Below are 14,853 nucleotides of genomic sequence, written 5' to 3' on the forward strand. Positions count from 1 at the left end.
GTAGTTTTCATCACTATTGCTCTGTAGTAGAGCTTGAGGTCAGGAATGGTGATTTTCCCCAGAAGTTCTCTTGTTGTTGAGAATAGTTTTTACTATCCTGAGTTTGTTGTTGTTGTTGTTCCAAATGAATTTGAGAATTTCCCTTTCTATCTCTGTGAAGAATTGAAGGGGGCATCTTATTCTTGAACTGTCTCTATACTGCGGGTTTAAGAGCAAGGGTGGACAACCCTGGCTAATCTTCCAAAGTGTTAAGCATTGGCTTCAGTAAATAGCAAGCACTTGAGAATCATTATTACAAAACTCTTGTGTTGAAATGCAGCCATTTGTAAACCTTTCTCTACTGTGCTTAAGGGCAAAGACTACATTTACAGACTAGGTTCTCAACAAAAATTAGGTGAATGAGTAGACAGTGGCCATAACCATTATCTATGTCTATGCCTTAGTGTATTTTCTCATCTTAAAATAGTTTTCCTTTACACTTCTATTTGGATTCCCTCCTATCCTAGAGCCTGAGCCACCATCCCATTACCACCTTCTGCTCATTTCAGTTAAGGAGGATATCTTTTGGACATAGCTTGAGATGTCTTATGGCTTTAATTATTGTTCATAGTTCTGACCTCTCTCTGTCCCCCAAGTGCGGTGCACAGAGACTGTAACTAAGCAAGCAACCTTGACCACTGCACGGTGGAAAGGTCATTTGCTGAAGTGTGGACTTGGTAGTCACAGGATCCAGTTTTCCTTTTTTAAGAAGAATTTCTTTGGGTAACTTTAGGTTTCGATTAGGAAATAATTTCCTAATTGAATTTCAGAAAAGACATAATTCTAAATAATATGGCTGTTAATCAAAAACTAGTGATCAATTTAAAACTCTGAGGCTGTGACAAGGACAAAAAGATCTGAGCTCAGATTGTGACATTGCCCATCTCTCCCCCCGTCCTTGGAACATCTCATAATCTCTCATAGCTCTGGGCTCCTTACGAGGAACAGTGATTCTGTCTGCTCTTTGTATGACACTGATGCAGTTTGGAAGAAGTGAAGTTAGTCACAACAAAACTAAGATGTCTGTGCACAATTGGAAATGTTTTCTTCCTGGAAAATAATGTTGACTGCATAGCATACACCCAAAATGAGTGGGACCCTCTTCTGATGTGGACCTCACCCCAACAGGGCCTTCCTTTGGAGTTAGCGAGAGATCCCCCAGTCCTTGTTGGAAGCTGTTGAACCCGGCACCGCACTGATGTTGCTTATGACTTTGGCTGGTTTTCCCTGAAGAGCAAATTTTGTTCCTTATCACTTTTGTATAGACACATTCGCATGTGACTTTTGAATATTTAAATGACTTTGCATAATGAAGCTGCACCCGGAGAGTATCTCTTTGCAGATTACATTGGCCAACACAGAAACGTAAAATAATAAGCTACCTGCATCCAAGTAGAAATGCTGTCTATTTTACATGAAAAAAAGTAGCCCTAAGATTTTTTTTTCTCCTTTGCAGCCCTCTCTCAAAAAGGAAGCCGTCACTCTTGTGAACAGCCTCAGTATGTGTGAGTGTCCCCGGATAGAGTTCCTCCAGCAGAAATACAAGGAGGAGAAGAAAGGCCCCTCAGAGAGTGAACTCTACAGACATGGTAACAGACAGTGCTTCTGACGTTGTGAGGCCCTCGGCTCCTCCATCTCTTCTGGATCGTTTTCCTTCTTGGTTTTATCAATCCAAGAGACACTGTCTGAATTGTTGTGTGACATACTCACCAATAGAGTGGCACGCCTCTGTCGGTTCAGCTGCACTGTCAGTTGGACTCTGTATTTCTTGTCTACCAACCCTAGGAAGAAGAGAACCTATGTTGTTCCGATAGTTCACCCAACTTGCACATGCGTTTCAGAGTCTGCTTCTGTCTTTATGTTACATCATAAGAGTAAACTCAGAAGTACACTTGTGTATTTCTTTACACACACTAGCTTCATGAGAAAGAGAAAAGAATTGGCTTGTATGTGAAATAATCAATAGAACAGTCAGGAAGATTGGCTGTATTTGTTCTGAGTCACCACAATCTAAGGTGATGAGGAAACCTGGCAGGAGTGGGAAAGCATGTGGATTAGACATTGGTCTGTAGAAGGCAAACTGTGTGGTAATTTATTCAGTTAGTAAATACCATTCTTGCAACTTAAATACATGGCAGTCCAAGAACCAACCTGTAAAACAGGCTGGGAGAAAAGGCCAGCTCCTGTGCCTTCTCTTGCCTCCCCTCCTACTCTTCATTCTTCGGAATGTACTCATTAACAATGTGCTAATTAAATGCTTATTGTGTCTTAGGCACTGTCTGGTTTTGCATAAACCAGTTTCCCTAACATAGTGCCTACAAATATCAATAATCACAAAATTAAATATAAAGTTATAGTTACTATGATAAGTATAAATATGAATGAAGTATCGATGCATACAATAAAGAGAACAACCAATCAGGCTAGGGATTAAGAGAGCTTATTCTATGATCTCTCAGTCACCAAATTAACTGAACATCAGCTAGGCAGAGCTTTGGTTTGTCCTCAGCCAGGAACACCTGCTGCGGTAGGAGGTGCAGCATGGTGGCAGAGTGCCTGGCAGGCCTGGTGCCTCCGGCTAGCAGCACTCAAGCACTTACTGGTTCTTTGAGAATAGCATGCCAGGATCCAGGCCACAGTTCTGCTGGGATGGTTCATGGCAAGCTGTCAACTGTGCATGGCTTCAGGTAGTGAAATATCAGAAACACGATCTGGTTGCTAAATCAAGGCCTCTTTACTTGAAAATAACTGATACTTTTCAGATCATTCTTTTCCATCCCAGTTATTAGAAAAACCTCATATTTACCATCTACTTAGTCCTTCTAAAATGCATTTCTAAAACAGGCTAGCCTGACTCACATTTTATATCTTGCATAGAGTGAAAATAAAGTATCAGGCCTGGAGAGATGGCTTATGTGTGTAAGAGCACTCACTGGCAGCTCTTGCAGAGGACCAGAGTCAGTTCCAGCACCCACACTGGGTGGTTCATAACTACCTTGTAACTCCAGTTTCAAGGGATCCAATAAACTCTTTTAAACTCCACAGGCAATGCTTTCCTGTGCATAAACCCATGCGTGTGCACACGCACGTGTGTGCGCGCGCACACTCACACACAAATAAAACATTGAAAATTCATTTATTTATATATAATGTATATGTAATGATAAGAATTTTTCCAACTTTATTGACTCATAGGAATCTTTAGTATTCAGGAGATTACAAAGACCTCAAGAATCTGTGAGAGAAGAACTGTCTGTCCTTCTGTTCCATAGATTTATATTTAGTACCTGTTAGATCTCAGGTGAAAGAAACAGAAAATGTCTCAGCCGGTACCTGAGTTCAATTCCTGGAACCTACATAATAAGAGAGTACATGCACACAGAGACACATACAGAGAGACACACAGACACACAGAGTCACACACACTCACTCACAGAGACACAAACACACACACAGAGAGAGAGAGAGAGAGAGAGAGAGAGAGAGAGAGAGAGAGAGAGACCAGACACACACACAGCAGAGGCATTGCTAAATTATTGTGTTCTTTTCTAGTGTCTTTATAGCTTTGTTTATGTTTCTTTTTCCATTCTATAGCCCAGTGATGTGCAGTTCAGTATGTAAACTTGGGCTAAATCATGTAAGGATCCTGCCTCTGGCTCTTAAGCGCTGGGATTATAAGTGTCATTACAGAGCATTAGGATTAATAAACGTTACATTGGAAATTTGTTAAGGTCATATTTATTAAAATTATCTTTTTTCATATTTAGGCACCATCCTCATTGCGAAGGTTTTTCTTGGCCAGAGTATTCAGGCTCGTGACCAGGAGCCCATCAATAAAGCCAACTATCCCATGGTTAACTCGGTGTTTGTTCCTCAGAGACATGTGCTAAGTATGTCTGCCAAAGAGAAAGACGGGCGACTTCATCACTCTCAGTACAAACCATTCCTACCTAATACAACAGTCTATAACTTATAGCATGGTCTAATCTGAACCTAACAAGGCCTATAAACTTTTCTCTGAAAACCTACTTCTGGATATTAATAATTTTCTGTTATTCATATTAATAATATGTGTTGAAATTTATTTCAATAATTTATGTGTGATAGGTATGTGTGTATGTGTGTGTATACTCACCTATACATTAAAATCTCAGTATCTGTTCTAGAGTACATACAATACACACACACAGAGTGGGAGGGGGGACAGACACACGTATAGATAAAAAAAAACTTCTTGCATTCTTAAGTCCTTTATGTCAAATGGCATGATGTCTGCATGCCACCTACACAGCCTTCCTGGGTACATGACACAATCTCCATAATACCTAACACAGTATAGATGAAATGCAGCAAACCATGGCTACCCTTATTGTTCCAGGAATCCTGACAAATGTACAGCTCACTACAAATACTTTTCTAAATCCAAATACTTCTGCCCTGCAGTTTTTGAATCAGTGGTTGCAGAAGTCATGGGGATGGGGGATTTCATGTGTGAGTGTGTGCAAACGATTAGTTTTCAAAGGATTAAAAATGAACCTCTAATAAAGATCTTAAGAGTGCTGAGTTTATCAAAATTCCACGGTCACTTAGTCCTTGGTAAAATGAAGCTTTCAGAGGAGAAGGATAAGCTAAACATCGATCCTGCTCTGTGGGGAAAGGGCGGGAGCGAGGACTTCATAACAGCCGCAATTTGGTAATTGTGGGGAGTTGTTGGGAAGGATTTGTTGTCACTTCTTCATCTACACTGGAGCTTAAACGTTTACTGTATTTTGAGTGTTTGTCGTGCCAGACTTTGCTTTTTAACTCTAGATTCTATCATAGGACAAAGAACTTGCGACTGTGGCTACCGGCAGTACAAATGGTTTGTCTTCGACCATGACCTCGTTTTGCCAGAGTACATCGTTGAATTTGAGTACACTACAGTGGTATGCATTTTTTTTGTTTACAATTTTTAAAAATATGAATTCCTTAGCCTGGAGTAGAATAATTTGAAACCCAGGATTGTTAAGCAGAGTTTGTATTACGTATGCTTATCAATTCTTTGTGTGCATGTGTGTGTACACACAATGGCTGTTCTGTGAAGGACTGAATTTTCAAACCTTGTCATCATGACATCTGCATGTTTTTATTACGTGAGCACATTATAGGTTTCTTCTATAGCTGTAGTCTCACTGGGAAACATCCGATACCTATGGATGCCTATAGAAATAAGCCTAGGAAGCTACCTCCCCTTAGCCTCCCGCCCCTTCCGATTACCAATGAACCCCCTAACAGTTATGTGGGTTTGCTTTCAGTCCTTTTCTATTGACACACACACACCGTCTTAGCTAGGAGAAGCCAGCTCTATGTATCGCTTTTCATAATACATTGTTAACATATCTCATTTCATTGCACATAGATGTATAATTTTTTTCTTTCTGAGGCTGTATACTATTCAGAAAAACTAATTTAGGTTCTCCTGTGCTGATAGCATTTATAGGTTGTATGTAGTTTTAACTATTGAAATCGTGTTTGAACGTTATTATACATGTGTCTTTATGTGGCTGTAGATGCTCCTATGCAAGAGAGAGCTACAGAGAACACCTGTGTGTCCACAGATGCACACAGTTTAAGTTTCAGCTCTGCCCCTTACCCTTCACAGAGCTTTGGCCATTTTACACATTTCCAGCAGAGTGGGACATGGGGTTTTTGTTGTTAGTTAGTTAGCTTGTTTGTTTTGTTTTGTTTTGTTTCGTTTTGTTTGCATCCTTGCCTGTATGATACACTATCAAACTTTTTCTGTTCTCTTAAGCAAAAAAAAAGCAGAATATTTGAGATATCCCTAAAACTCTTCAGAGCATTACAAATCACGTGTTGGATTCAGGAGTAACTTCTTTTTTAAAAAAAATTATTTATTCATTTTACATGAGTATACTGTAGCTGTCTTCAGAAACACACGCCAGAAGAGGGCATCAGATCCCATTAGATGGTTGTTAGTCATCATGTGGTTGCTGGGAATTGAACTCAGGACCTTTGGAAGAGCAGTTGGTGCTCTTAACCACTGAGCCACCTCTCCAGCCCTCATGGGTAGCTTCTACAAGATGGTTATTTTCATGCTGATTTTTAAAATTATATATTGTGAATATTAGTACTTTATTTTGTATTGCAAATTTTCTGTTGTCTTTTTATTTTAATTGTAACAAAAGTTGCCATTTAATGTGTGATTTATAAACTTTGTCTTTCTCAATCTTTCCCAGTGTGGACTCTGAATTTTATATCTTTTTTTTCAAAAGTCTTATAATAAATATTTTGGGGTTTTTTTCTCAGTGCTTATTTAGCTTATGTTAAAACTTTTGGCTTTTTAAGTATATGTACAAATTAGTTTACATTATGTGAATTAATCCATTTGTTTCTTAAATATGAATGGATACTACCTAATCATTGTATTTTGAAGGACTATCTTACTCATTAAATTATTTTAACATTTAAAAAAATCTATGTATAAATAAATAACTGTTCTGCTCCACTGATTGACTTAACTTCAGAATCTATTTCGTTTTGGTTAAATACAACCTTGATAATGTGTTTTAATATGTGAGAGGATAAATTCTCTTGCTCCACCTTTTAAAAACTTTTTTAAAAATTCTTGAACATTTTTATTCCTAAAAAAAAAAACATTATGATCAGCTCATCAGTTTCTAGTAAGAACACTTTTTTTTTTAATTCTTGAATATTTTTTCTCAAACTCTAAAATCAGTTTATCAGTTCTGTTTTTCAAATTCCTACTAAGATGTGATTGAAATTGTATGGAATCTGAAGCTTCATTTGGAATGGATTAGTGGGGTGTGTGTGTGTGTGTGTGTGTGTGTGTGTGTGTGTTTGTGTGTTTGTGTGATATGTGTGTTTAGTTTATGCACGTGAATGTGTGTACATGTGTAGGCTAACACAGGACATCGTTGGGTGTCTTCTTCTTGTCCATCTTATTGTTCTGAGACAGTATCTCTCACTGGACCAGAAACACACTTGCCACTAGGCTAGGCTGGCTAGCTTAAGCTCCTGGGACACCCCTGCCCAGCCTCCCAGTGCTGGGTTTGCTGGCACAGGAAGCCATGCTCAGCTTTTCACACAGGTGCGAGGGACTCTACCTCAGGTTCTTGTGCTTATGCAGCAAGTGCTCTTACCAATGAACTATTTCTCTACCCCTGATTTAAATATTTTGAATCATTTGTCTTCTTGTCTAGAAACATGATGGCCCATTTCATTCATTTGAATATGTGTCTAGACTCTACCATGCAGAGGTCTTTAATACTTTGTATTAAATATAATTCTAGGCATATTTTTTTAACTGTTCTCATGAGCTTCTTCCTGCAAGTACACAGAAACTCAGACAAATGGTAAGCAGACGTTCATTTAGCTTCCGTGACAGAGCAGCCTAGAGGAGGGCGGTCTGGACAGGTTACTGACGCCAGCCAGACGTCATGCTTGCCGCTTGCCACTTCATGAGTGATGGTGCTTCAAATCTGATGCTTTAGTTTTGTCTTTACTTCTGGGAAGCTTTCTTCTCTTAGTTCCTTTGATAATTTCTTCTTTTCAGTTCTCTGCTGAGTCTTCTGAAACCCACTCTGGAGAAGTAGCTCTGAAATAATAACTAAAAGATGTGAAAATGACTTTCTCCTTTTTTCTCATGTTCACCTCTTAATTCTTTGCTATGGGATAGTTCCTCAGTACTGGCTTCCAGGATGATAGTTTAATCATCCTGCTGCTATATTCATTTGGCTTCTTAATACTTATTAAATATTTTATTTTAGTATTTGTTTTTACATTATAGTATTTATTCTTTTCTATAATGTCTTGTTATAGATTCTGTATTCTCCTAGATTTAAAAAATATTCACTGGTTAATTATTTTCTTTTCTTCTAGGGTTAGCTCTGTTTGCTCATGTAGCTCTTAGTCACTCACACATTCAAAGTTCTTGCTATAATCACATGTGAACCCAGGGCCTATCAGGAGTGGCCTCTTCTTCTGTTTATTTACTCTAAACATCACATTTCTCTGGGTCAGTTCTTAAAACGTTTCACCTGCATGTGTTTTTCCTAAAAGCCACAGTTCTGCTCTTACATTCCACACATCAATGCCTTCTGCTTTATGTCTGATAATTTCTTAACCCTTGTTTCTGTTCTATGCCCTAAATTAGTTTAAATGTATTCCTTGCCAGTTTTAAGAAACCTTCATAGGTGAGAATAGACACATGCATGCCTAGCTCACAGTCTTAATCTATGCTTATATATTGATTAAAGTAATTTTACTATTCTAGATATTATTGTATAACTACAAAACTCAATTGTTTTCTATACAACCTATTTGGTTTTATGTAACAAATAATCAACTGAATTTTCAACATTTGAAATATTTTTAGGTCAAAGTTCACTCTTTATTTTCTACATCAAACAACGTTATTCTAGAGGAAGGCAAAAAGTATTCTGAAGGATTAGTATTCTCACAGGATTTGAAATTTGATGATGAAGTTCTGAAGATGGAACCCAGGATTAAGCCCCGCCCAAAACTCATTAGTTTGGATGAGAAGACTATAATTTCCCTTGCTAAGACTAATATTTACAGCCATATTGTGGTGAGTATTATAAGAAAAAATTTGGAAGGCAATCCTGAATTTGGAATTTGAATCTAGTATGTGGAGTCTAAAGTTATTACACAATGTTGTTAGGAATCATATAATTTGATTGCAAAGTCTCCAGTCCTCTTGTTGTATGAAGACTGGACCAGTGTTCTCTAGTAGTAATCAATAAAGTACGTAAATTAAATTTTCTTAAGTTACTTCTTTGTTGTTTTATTTAACCCAAATATGTAAAATATTTCAACATGCAGTCTTAATTTTGAAGTGTATTTTCTACCAATATCATGTATTAATTCAGTCTAGCATTGTGTTGGGAGTTCAGTAGCTCCTTGAAGTGAAGTGGCTTTCCAGTAAGCAAGTGATTTTATTCTGAATGATAAGTAATCTCTCTTTAAATGATATAGGTAAAAGCAAAAAGTTTGAATCAGTTTCTAGGATTAAGCAACGAGTATATGACAGGTTTATCTTTACAGATGTATCAGCAGAATGTGAGTTACCAATTAAAGTGATATCGTACACTAAATCAACTCTACGTGAAATAGTAACCTCTCTGCATGTCTGACTTTGAGACTTATCATGTTCAAGTGCGTTGCTACCATGATTTCCAGACTACCATCACCTCTGACCTACTGTACTGTCATAGCTCCCTAACCAGGACTTCTGTACTCTGCAGTAGCAGTTCTGAAAACTCCAGAAAGTGTGCACTTTGTAGCCTGCTCCAGAAAGTGTAGCACATTTACAAGGAACAGAATCTTACTTCTCAAAACCTTAACTTGGGTATCTTGTAGGAGAACTTAGTGGCAGTCAGGCTGGCAGTGTGAAGATCCAGCAAGAGCTGTTGCAGTGGACCACAGAGGAGTTAGTCAGTTCGAGGCACTGGTGTGAATGAAGGATTGCACAGCGGGCATGGGAAATATTTCTAGAACCAAATATATATGGAAAGAAGGAAAGGGATGTTCAACAAAATAATGGATCTCTTAAGCCACAGACTTAAGGAGAAGATGATGAGTTCCATTCAGATCTATTAAATATGATGCATTTGTACAATCTATCAGTGAATTTTGGAATAGTGTGCACAACCTAGCCTTTCATGGCAGTTTCAGCCAATTTTGAATACAATTAGAAACTTAGTTGGTTCTCCTTGTGAGGAGCCCAGTTGCATGCACACCATTAAGATGATTGTAGTGTGTGACTATGGTTGACAGTAGATAGCTGAAATCATTGCACAGTACCACTTGTGAGGACTGTCATCAGCTAGGTGTACTGTTTTCTTGTACCATTATTTACTTCATAGTCTACCCACAGATACATCTTGTCTTTCACTTGATACAAATCAAAACAGTGAGCTTTGCAGTCGGAGAACCATGTAGGCATCACGAGCAGTTCTAAGTACAAAACTGAAATGTTTGTCTTGTGTGTTTGAGGATGAGATGAACAGGAACATCTGGGCCGATGTGAGATGTAGGTATGACCTTAGATGCCCACTCACCTTCCTCTTTGACATTCTGTTACCGCTGCCTCCCACCCCCCGTTTCAAGACCCGCAGATATTCTTCCTTGGTCCAATGGCTCAGTCAAGGGGCACACGTTCACCTCTTTCCCATGTGGTTTTCTGCCTCTGTTGTTCGCTGGCTAACCAGAGAAGCAGATCCTCCCAGTAAACACCCTAACCAATGTATTTATTCACTAAATAAGAATTTCTTGCTAATTATTAACAAATTTAGACCAAATAGGAAGTTATATTAATCACATACCAAGCCCAGCTATGTTACTACAAACTATTATTAACTTTCAACATCTCATAGCATATTTACTTACTGTATTAGCATTCTCTGAATGTTATTCATAACAATCATGTTCTCACTTTTGCGTTATTGTAGATGATTTAATTATTCTACCCTTGATCTTAGCCAAAAGGCTAAGAAGCATTGATAATTTTTTTTAAATATGTTGGCTACTAACGCCTACACCATGTCACAAAAAGCAATGAATGTATTTTGTTTTTCAATTCACACTTTATTTCGCTTCCAGAATCTGAATCTACACGGGAATAGCTTGAGTAAACTGAGAGATCTTGCCAAGCTAACTGGGCTTCGGAAGCTGAACATTAGCTTCAATGAGTTTACTTGCTTAGATGATGTGTACCACTTGGTAAGAGCTGCTCTTTTGAAATGTAAATGCCAAGTCAAAAGCATAGAAGCAGGATGGCAGCCTGGGCCTTGGGGGGATAGAGAGGAAATGTTGGTCAAAGGAAAGAAATGTTCAACTATGAGATGAATGTGTCCTGGGGGTCTCATGTACAGCACAGAGTAGTCACTGTGTCAGTTAGAAGGCCTTACTTATTATCTATTTTATTATTTACTATAAAACAACATTAAGATGCACTAAAATAAGCAATGCAAATGTATGAGTTGGGGAAATCTTAGGAGAGTGTGCTTACAAGGCAGCCTATGCTACTGAGAGCCAAAGCCCCTTGTGCAGCCTCCTCTGCCCTTTCCCCAGCTCCTCTCCCTGCACTCTCCCCTGGTCCTGCTCTCAGTCAAGTGCACACACTAACATAGTCGCTTGGCTTTGCCATTTTAAGAAAGGTGCACTTTATTGCTAGCAGCAATCATGGGCCTATACCAGGAGGCCTACTAGCTTTAGAAAACTTTGCATCTCTTAAAAAGAAAAAGAAAAGAAAATTATAGAATAAAATTCAATTTTTGTAGCTAAGGATATAATCTGTAATTGAAGCCATTTCAACAATATAACTAGGTATTAGGCATAAAGACATGTATTTTTGTGGATAATTGCAAGTTGTCTTGCAAGTCTGTTTGCCTGCCCTCTTGTGCAAACAAGTCCCTGCAGCTCTGTGTTCAGAGAGATGAGGAAACCTGTGCTATAGTCTCTGTAGTCTCTAAGGATTGGCTTTGTGTGTGTGTGTGTGACAGTGCTCCTCCATTATCAAAGCCATAATCTAATTGCATAACTCATCTAGAATCCTTGTGTTCCCCTAAGTTTACAAGAGCCAAGCCTGACCTGAGAATTGCTGCCATGACCCAGTGTGTTACCCTTAGGGCAGTGGGATTCTTGTGTAGGTTTTCTGTATATGTTATAAGAAAGCATGTGACATATTTAGAGAAGTGGGGGAAAGCACTTGGTATGCACAAACCCTGAGTTAGCATTGCGCCTGTTTGTATGCACCACAGTACAACCTTGAGTATTTGGACGCCAGCCATAACCATGTGATAACCCTAGAGGGATTCAGAGGCCTGATGAAACTGAAGCATTTGGACTTGAGCTGGAACCAGCTGAAGAAGACTGGGGAAGAGATCAATGTGCTGTGCAAACACACCACCAGCCTTCTCACCCTTGACATTCAGCACAACCCCTGGCAGAAGGTATGCAGCAGACAGCACTAGAAAAGCAGACACTCTGTGCAGAACCAGTCTCTGCCTCGCTGGTCAGTCCAAGCCAGAAAGAGGCAAACCACACCTGTTCCTTGTGCTTCCTTCAAAATCCTGGATAAGTGGGTTTAGACTGGTGATCTAGTGACACAAATGTCACTATAAGAAAAGCTGTGCTGTCATGTTTGTATGATACCTTGTAACCTGTGACAGTCTGAATGCATTACTGCTCTAAGAACGATTAAAGTCATTGTCATTTGCAAACTTCCAGAGAATTCATGTCAGTGGCTAGAATGCTTTTATAATGACACACAGGAGCCAAAAATAATCTGATTTAATAAGGGAAACACACTGTTAAGAAGGGAACAGCATTCTACAATGTGCTCTAAACTCTGGATAATAACATATAGGCTCACTTTGCAATTTCTATTATTTATTCTCTTAAAAATGTAGAAATCATGTCTCTTCATAAACCTAAATTATAAAATTATTTCCTTCTGTTATAGAAAGAAATTTGAATGTTATTTTTATTATTGTTCATGTTATACCTTTAAGGCTATCTCCCAGTATTTTAAATGAGCCCAAATTTATCATTTTAAGACTCTTCTTTCATTGCTTCTAAAATGTACATAGAGCCAGGCACTGCACTGGAGAGGCAGAAGCAGAAGGGTCATGAGTTCAAGGCCAGCATAGGTTCTGTAGTAAGACCACATCACAAGAATAAATAACTGACATTTGTGAGATTATGTTTAGTATTTTAAAGAATGAGTAAATGACTGGATCTATTAAGTGGGCCATATTACTAAATTTATAACACTGAATTTAAGATAGGTAAAGCAATATTGTTCTGTTCTGTTTGTTTTGTTGCCAAAGCAGATTTTTCTAATGGTCACCCTCTCCCTGTCAAGTTGGACTTCAATGTCAGGAGATCCATGCGGAGTCCAGGACGGAGCTCCCTGGCTTACTGCCCACTCAACAAGCATGAGTCTCCCTGTGGCTCCCATCATCCTTTCACCAGCCACTTTCCAAGAGCAGTGGGCTTGCATCCTGAAAATGGAACAGATTTATCCTTACATAATTTAATTCCAACTATTATTTAAAGAATTAAATCAAGTCCTTAGTTTTAGAAGCTAAGTAGTTTTCAAAGAGAGATAGACAGCTTTCAATTATATGGAAAAGAAGGAAGTGTTACTTTCCCGTGCCGTAATACATGTGATGTCTAATGAAAATTAACTTTTTGATATTTTTTCCCAAGCCAGCCACATTGAGGCTGAGTGTTATTGGCAGACTAAAGACTCTTACACACTTAGACGGCCTCGTCATTTCTGAAGAAGAAACCAGAGCAGCTCTGAAATTCATTAGTGGAACGAAGATTACTCAGGTTGGCATCACTAGGTTACTATTCCTGAGTTAGGTGCACATACAAATGATACTTTTCTGGTTTATTTTCTTTTATTAAGCTTGATACTCTCTCCTAGCATATTAATTTTCCTATACCAATGTGCCTCCCATACCCTACCCCCATAAACGAGAGTGGGCTTTATGGACTATCTTGGAACAGGCCCAAATGCCAGCCTTTCCCCCTAATATCTCTAGGGTAATTACTTTCTAATCCCATGAACTTCCTGAGTCCTTTCTAGAGGCTGCATGGTGATAAATAGTATTTGTGTATGCAGTAACCTTAGGAGGCTTTGAGAGAGCATTTAGTACACTGTGCAGTATCAGTATTATGTGTAACCTGTTAGCCTGCAGGGACAGAAATACCTGCGTTATACAGATAGAGAATCCTGCACTTTGGGTGCTGGGGTGTAGGTTATTACAAGCACTGTATCAGCTTGGGTTGGCCCTGGTTTTGATCCCCAACATTCAGCTCTATCTCGATCTAATTTCTTTCCATTTTTTCCTTTATTCTCCTCTCTTACATATGACAGCAGCTTCCCCTCCCTCTCCTTCCTCCAGTTCCCCTAACCCCAGCTCCCCTCAGCCCCAGATCCTAGGATACTTGAATGTTCCTTAAACAACATAACAGTTGGTTTTGGATCTAATCAAAATGAAGGGAAGAATACTTTTTTTTGATAAAAATACAATTAATGTATTGAGGAAGACTTAGAGATTTGCCCCAATAGAAATCAAAGACTACTAAAAGTTTTAAGACACTTAGCATCTCAGAACAAAGACCCAGCAGAGGCCCAGACCTCTGGGAAAGCTTGATAGACAATGGAACCACCTTTGCAGTCCGAAGCAGCTACTCAGTACAAAGCACTGGGGCCAATGCGTTAAAACTTCACTGCAGCGAACTGGACAGATGGCTCAGTGGTTAAGAGTACAGACTGCTCCTCCACAGGATCTGGGTTCAAGTCCCAGCACCAACATGGCAGCTCACAAATGTCTGTAACTCCAGTTCAGCACCGCAACACACACACACACACACACACACACACACACACACACACACACACACACACGTGTATGCAAGAAAAACACCAATGCACATAAAAAGAAATAAATCTTAAAAAAAAACTTCACTTCAAAAGACAAAAACCAAGAATGTTTTAGAACAAAATATCCATGTGATTTATCCTTGTGACTATGGATTTAGCAATTCTTCATAAGGAATCAGACCACAGGCATATCATGAAAGCTGGGGTTTGTCCATATAAAATTGGCGCAGCCTTTCCTTCAAGGATACGATAAGGAAAGAAAAAGGAAAGGTAAGTAGCGAGCCAGGGAAGAAAATCTACAACACAAATGTCAAACTATAGTCTCTCTCAATATCCCAGATGTGTACAGAAAAAGACAACGGAGGGAAAACAAA

At 38.9% G+C, this 14,853-nt stretch overlaps 1 protein-coding gene across 16 annotated transcripts in view; it reads left to right on the forward strand.

Moving 5' to 3' along the window:
• Lrrc9 (leucine rich repeat containing 9) overlaps nucleotides 1–14,853 on the forward strand; it is an 83,297-nt gene that overhangs the window by 30,746 nt on the left and 37,698 nt on the right. For 14 of the 16 annotated variants that reach the window (XM_011244211.3, XM_011244209.3, NM_001142728.1 and 11 more), the window contains 7 exons: nucleotides 1,496–1,628; nucleotides 3,807–3,929; nucleotides 4,861–4,964; nucleotides 8,435–8,647; nucleotides 10,681–10,800; nucleotides 11,841–12,032; nucleotides 13,294–13,419. In XM_011244211.3, the coding sequence (XP_011242513.1) occupies nucleotides 1,496–1,628; nucleotides 3,807–3,929; nucleotides 4,861–4,964; nucleotides 8,435–8,647; nucleotides 10,681–10,800; nucleotides 11,841–12,032; nucleotides 13,294–13,419 (1,011 nt within the window). Of the gene's footprint in view, nucleotides 1–1,495; nucleotides 1,629–3,806; nucleotides 3,930–4,860; nucleotides 4,965–8,434; nucleotides 8,849–10,680; nucleotides 10,801–11,840; nucleotides 12,033–13,293; nucleotides 13,420–14,853 lie in introns of those variants that run through there. The other 2 variants (XR_003950092.1, NM_001142729.1) reach the window with 2 other exon arrangements.

This window comes from Mus musculus, chromosome 12, assembly GCF_000001635.26.
Source record: "Mus musculus strain C57BL/6J chromosome 12, GRCm38.p6 C57BL/6J".
Lineage (NCBI taxonomy): Eukaryota > Metazoa > Chordata > Mammalia > Rodentia > Muridae > Mus > Mus musculus.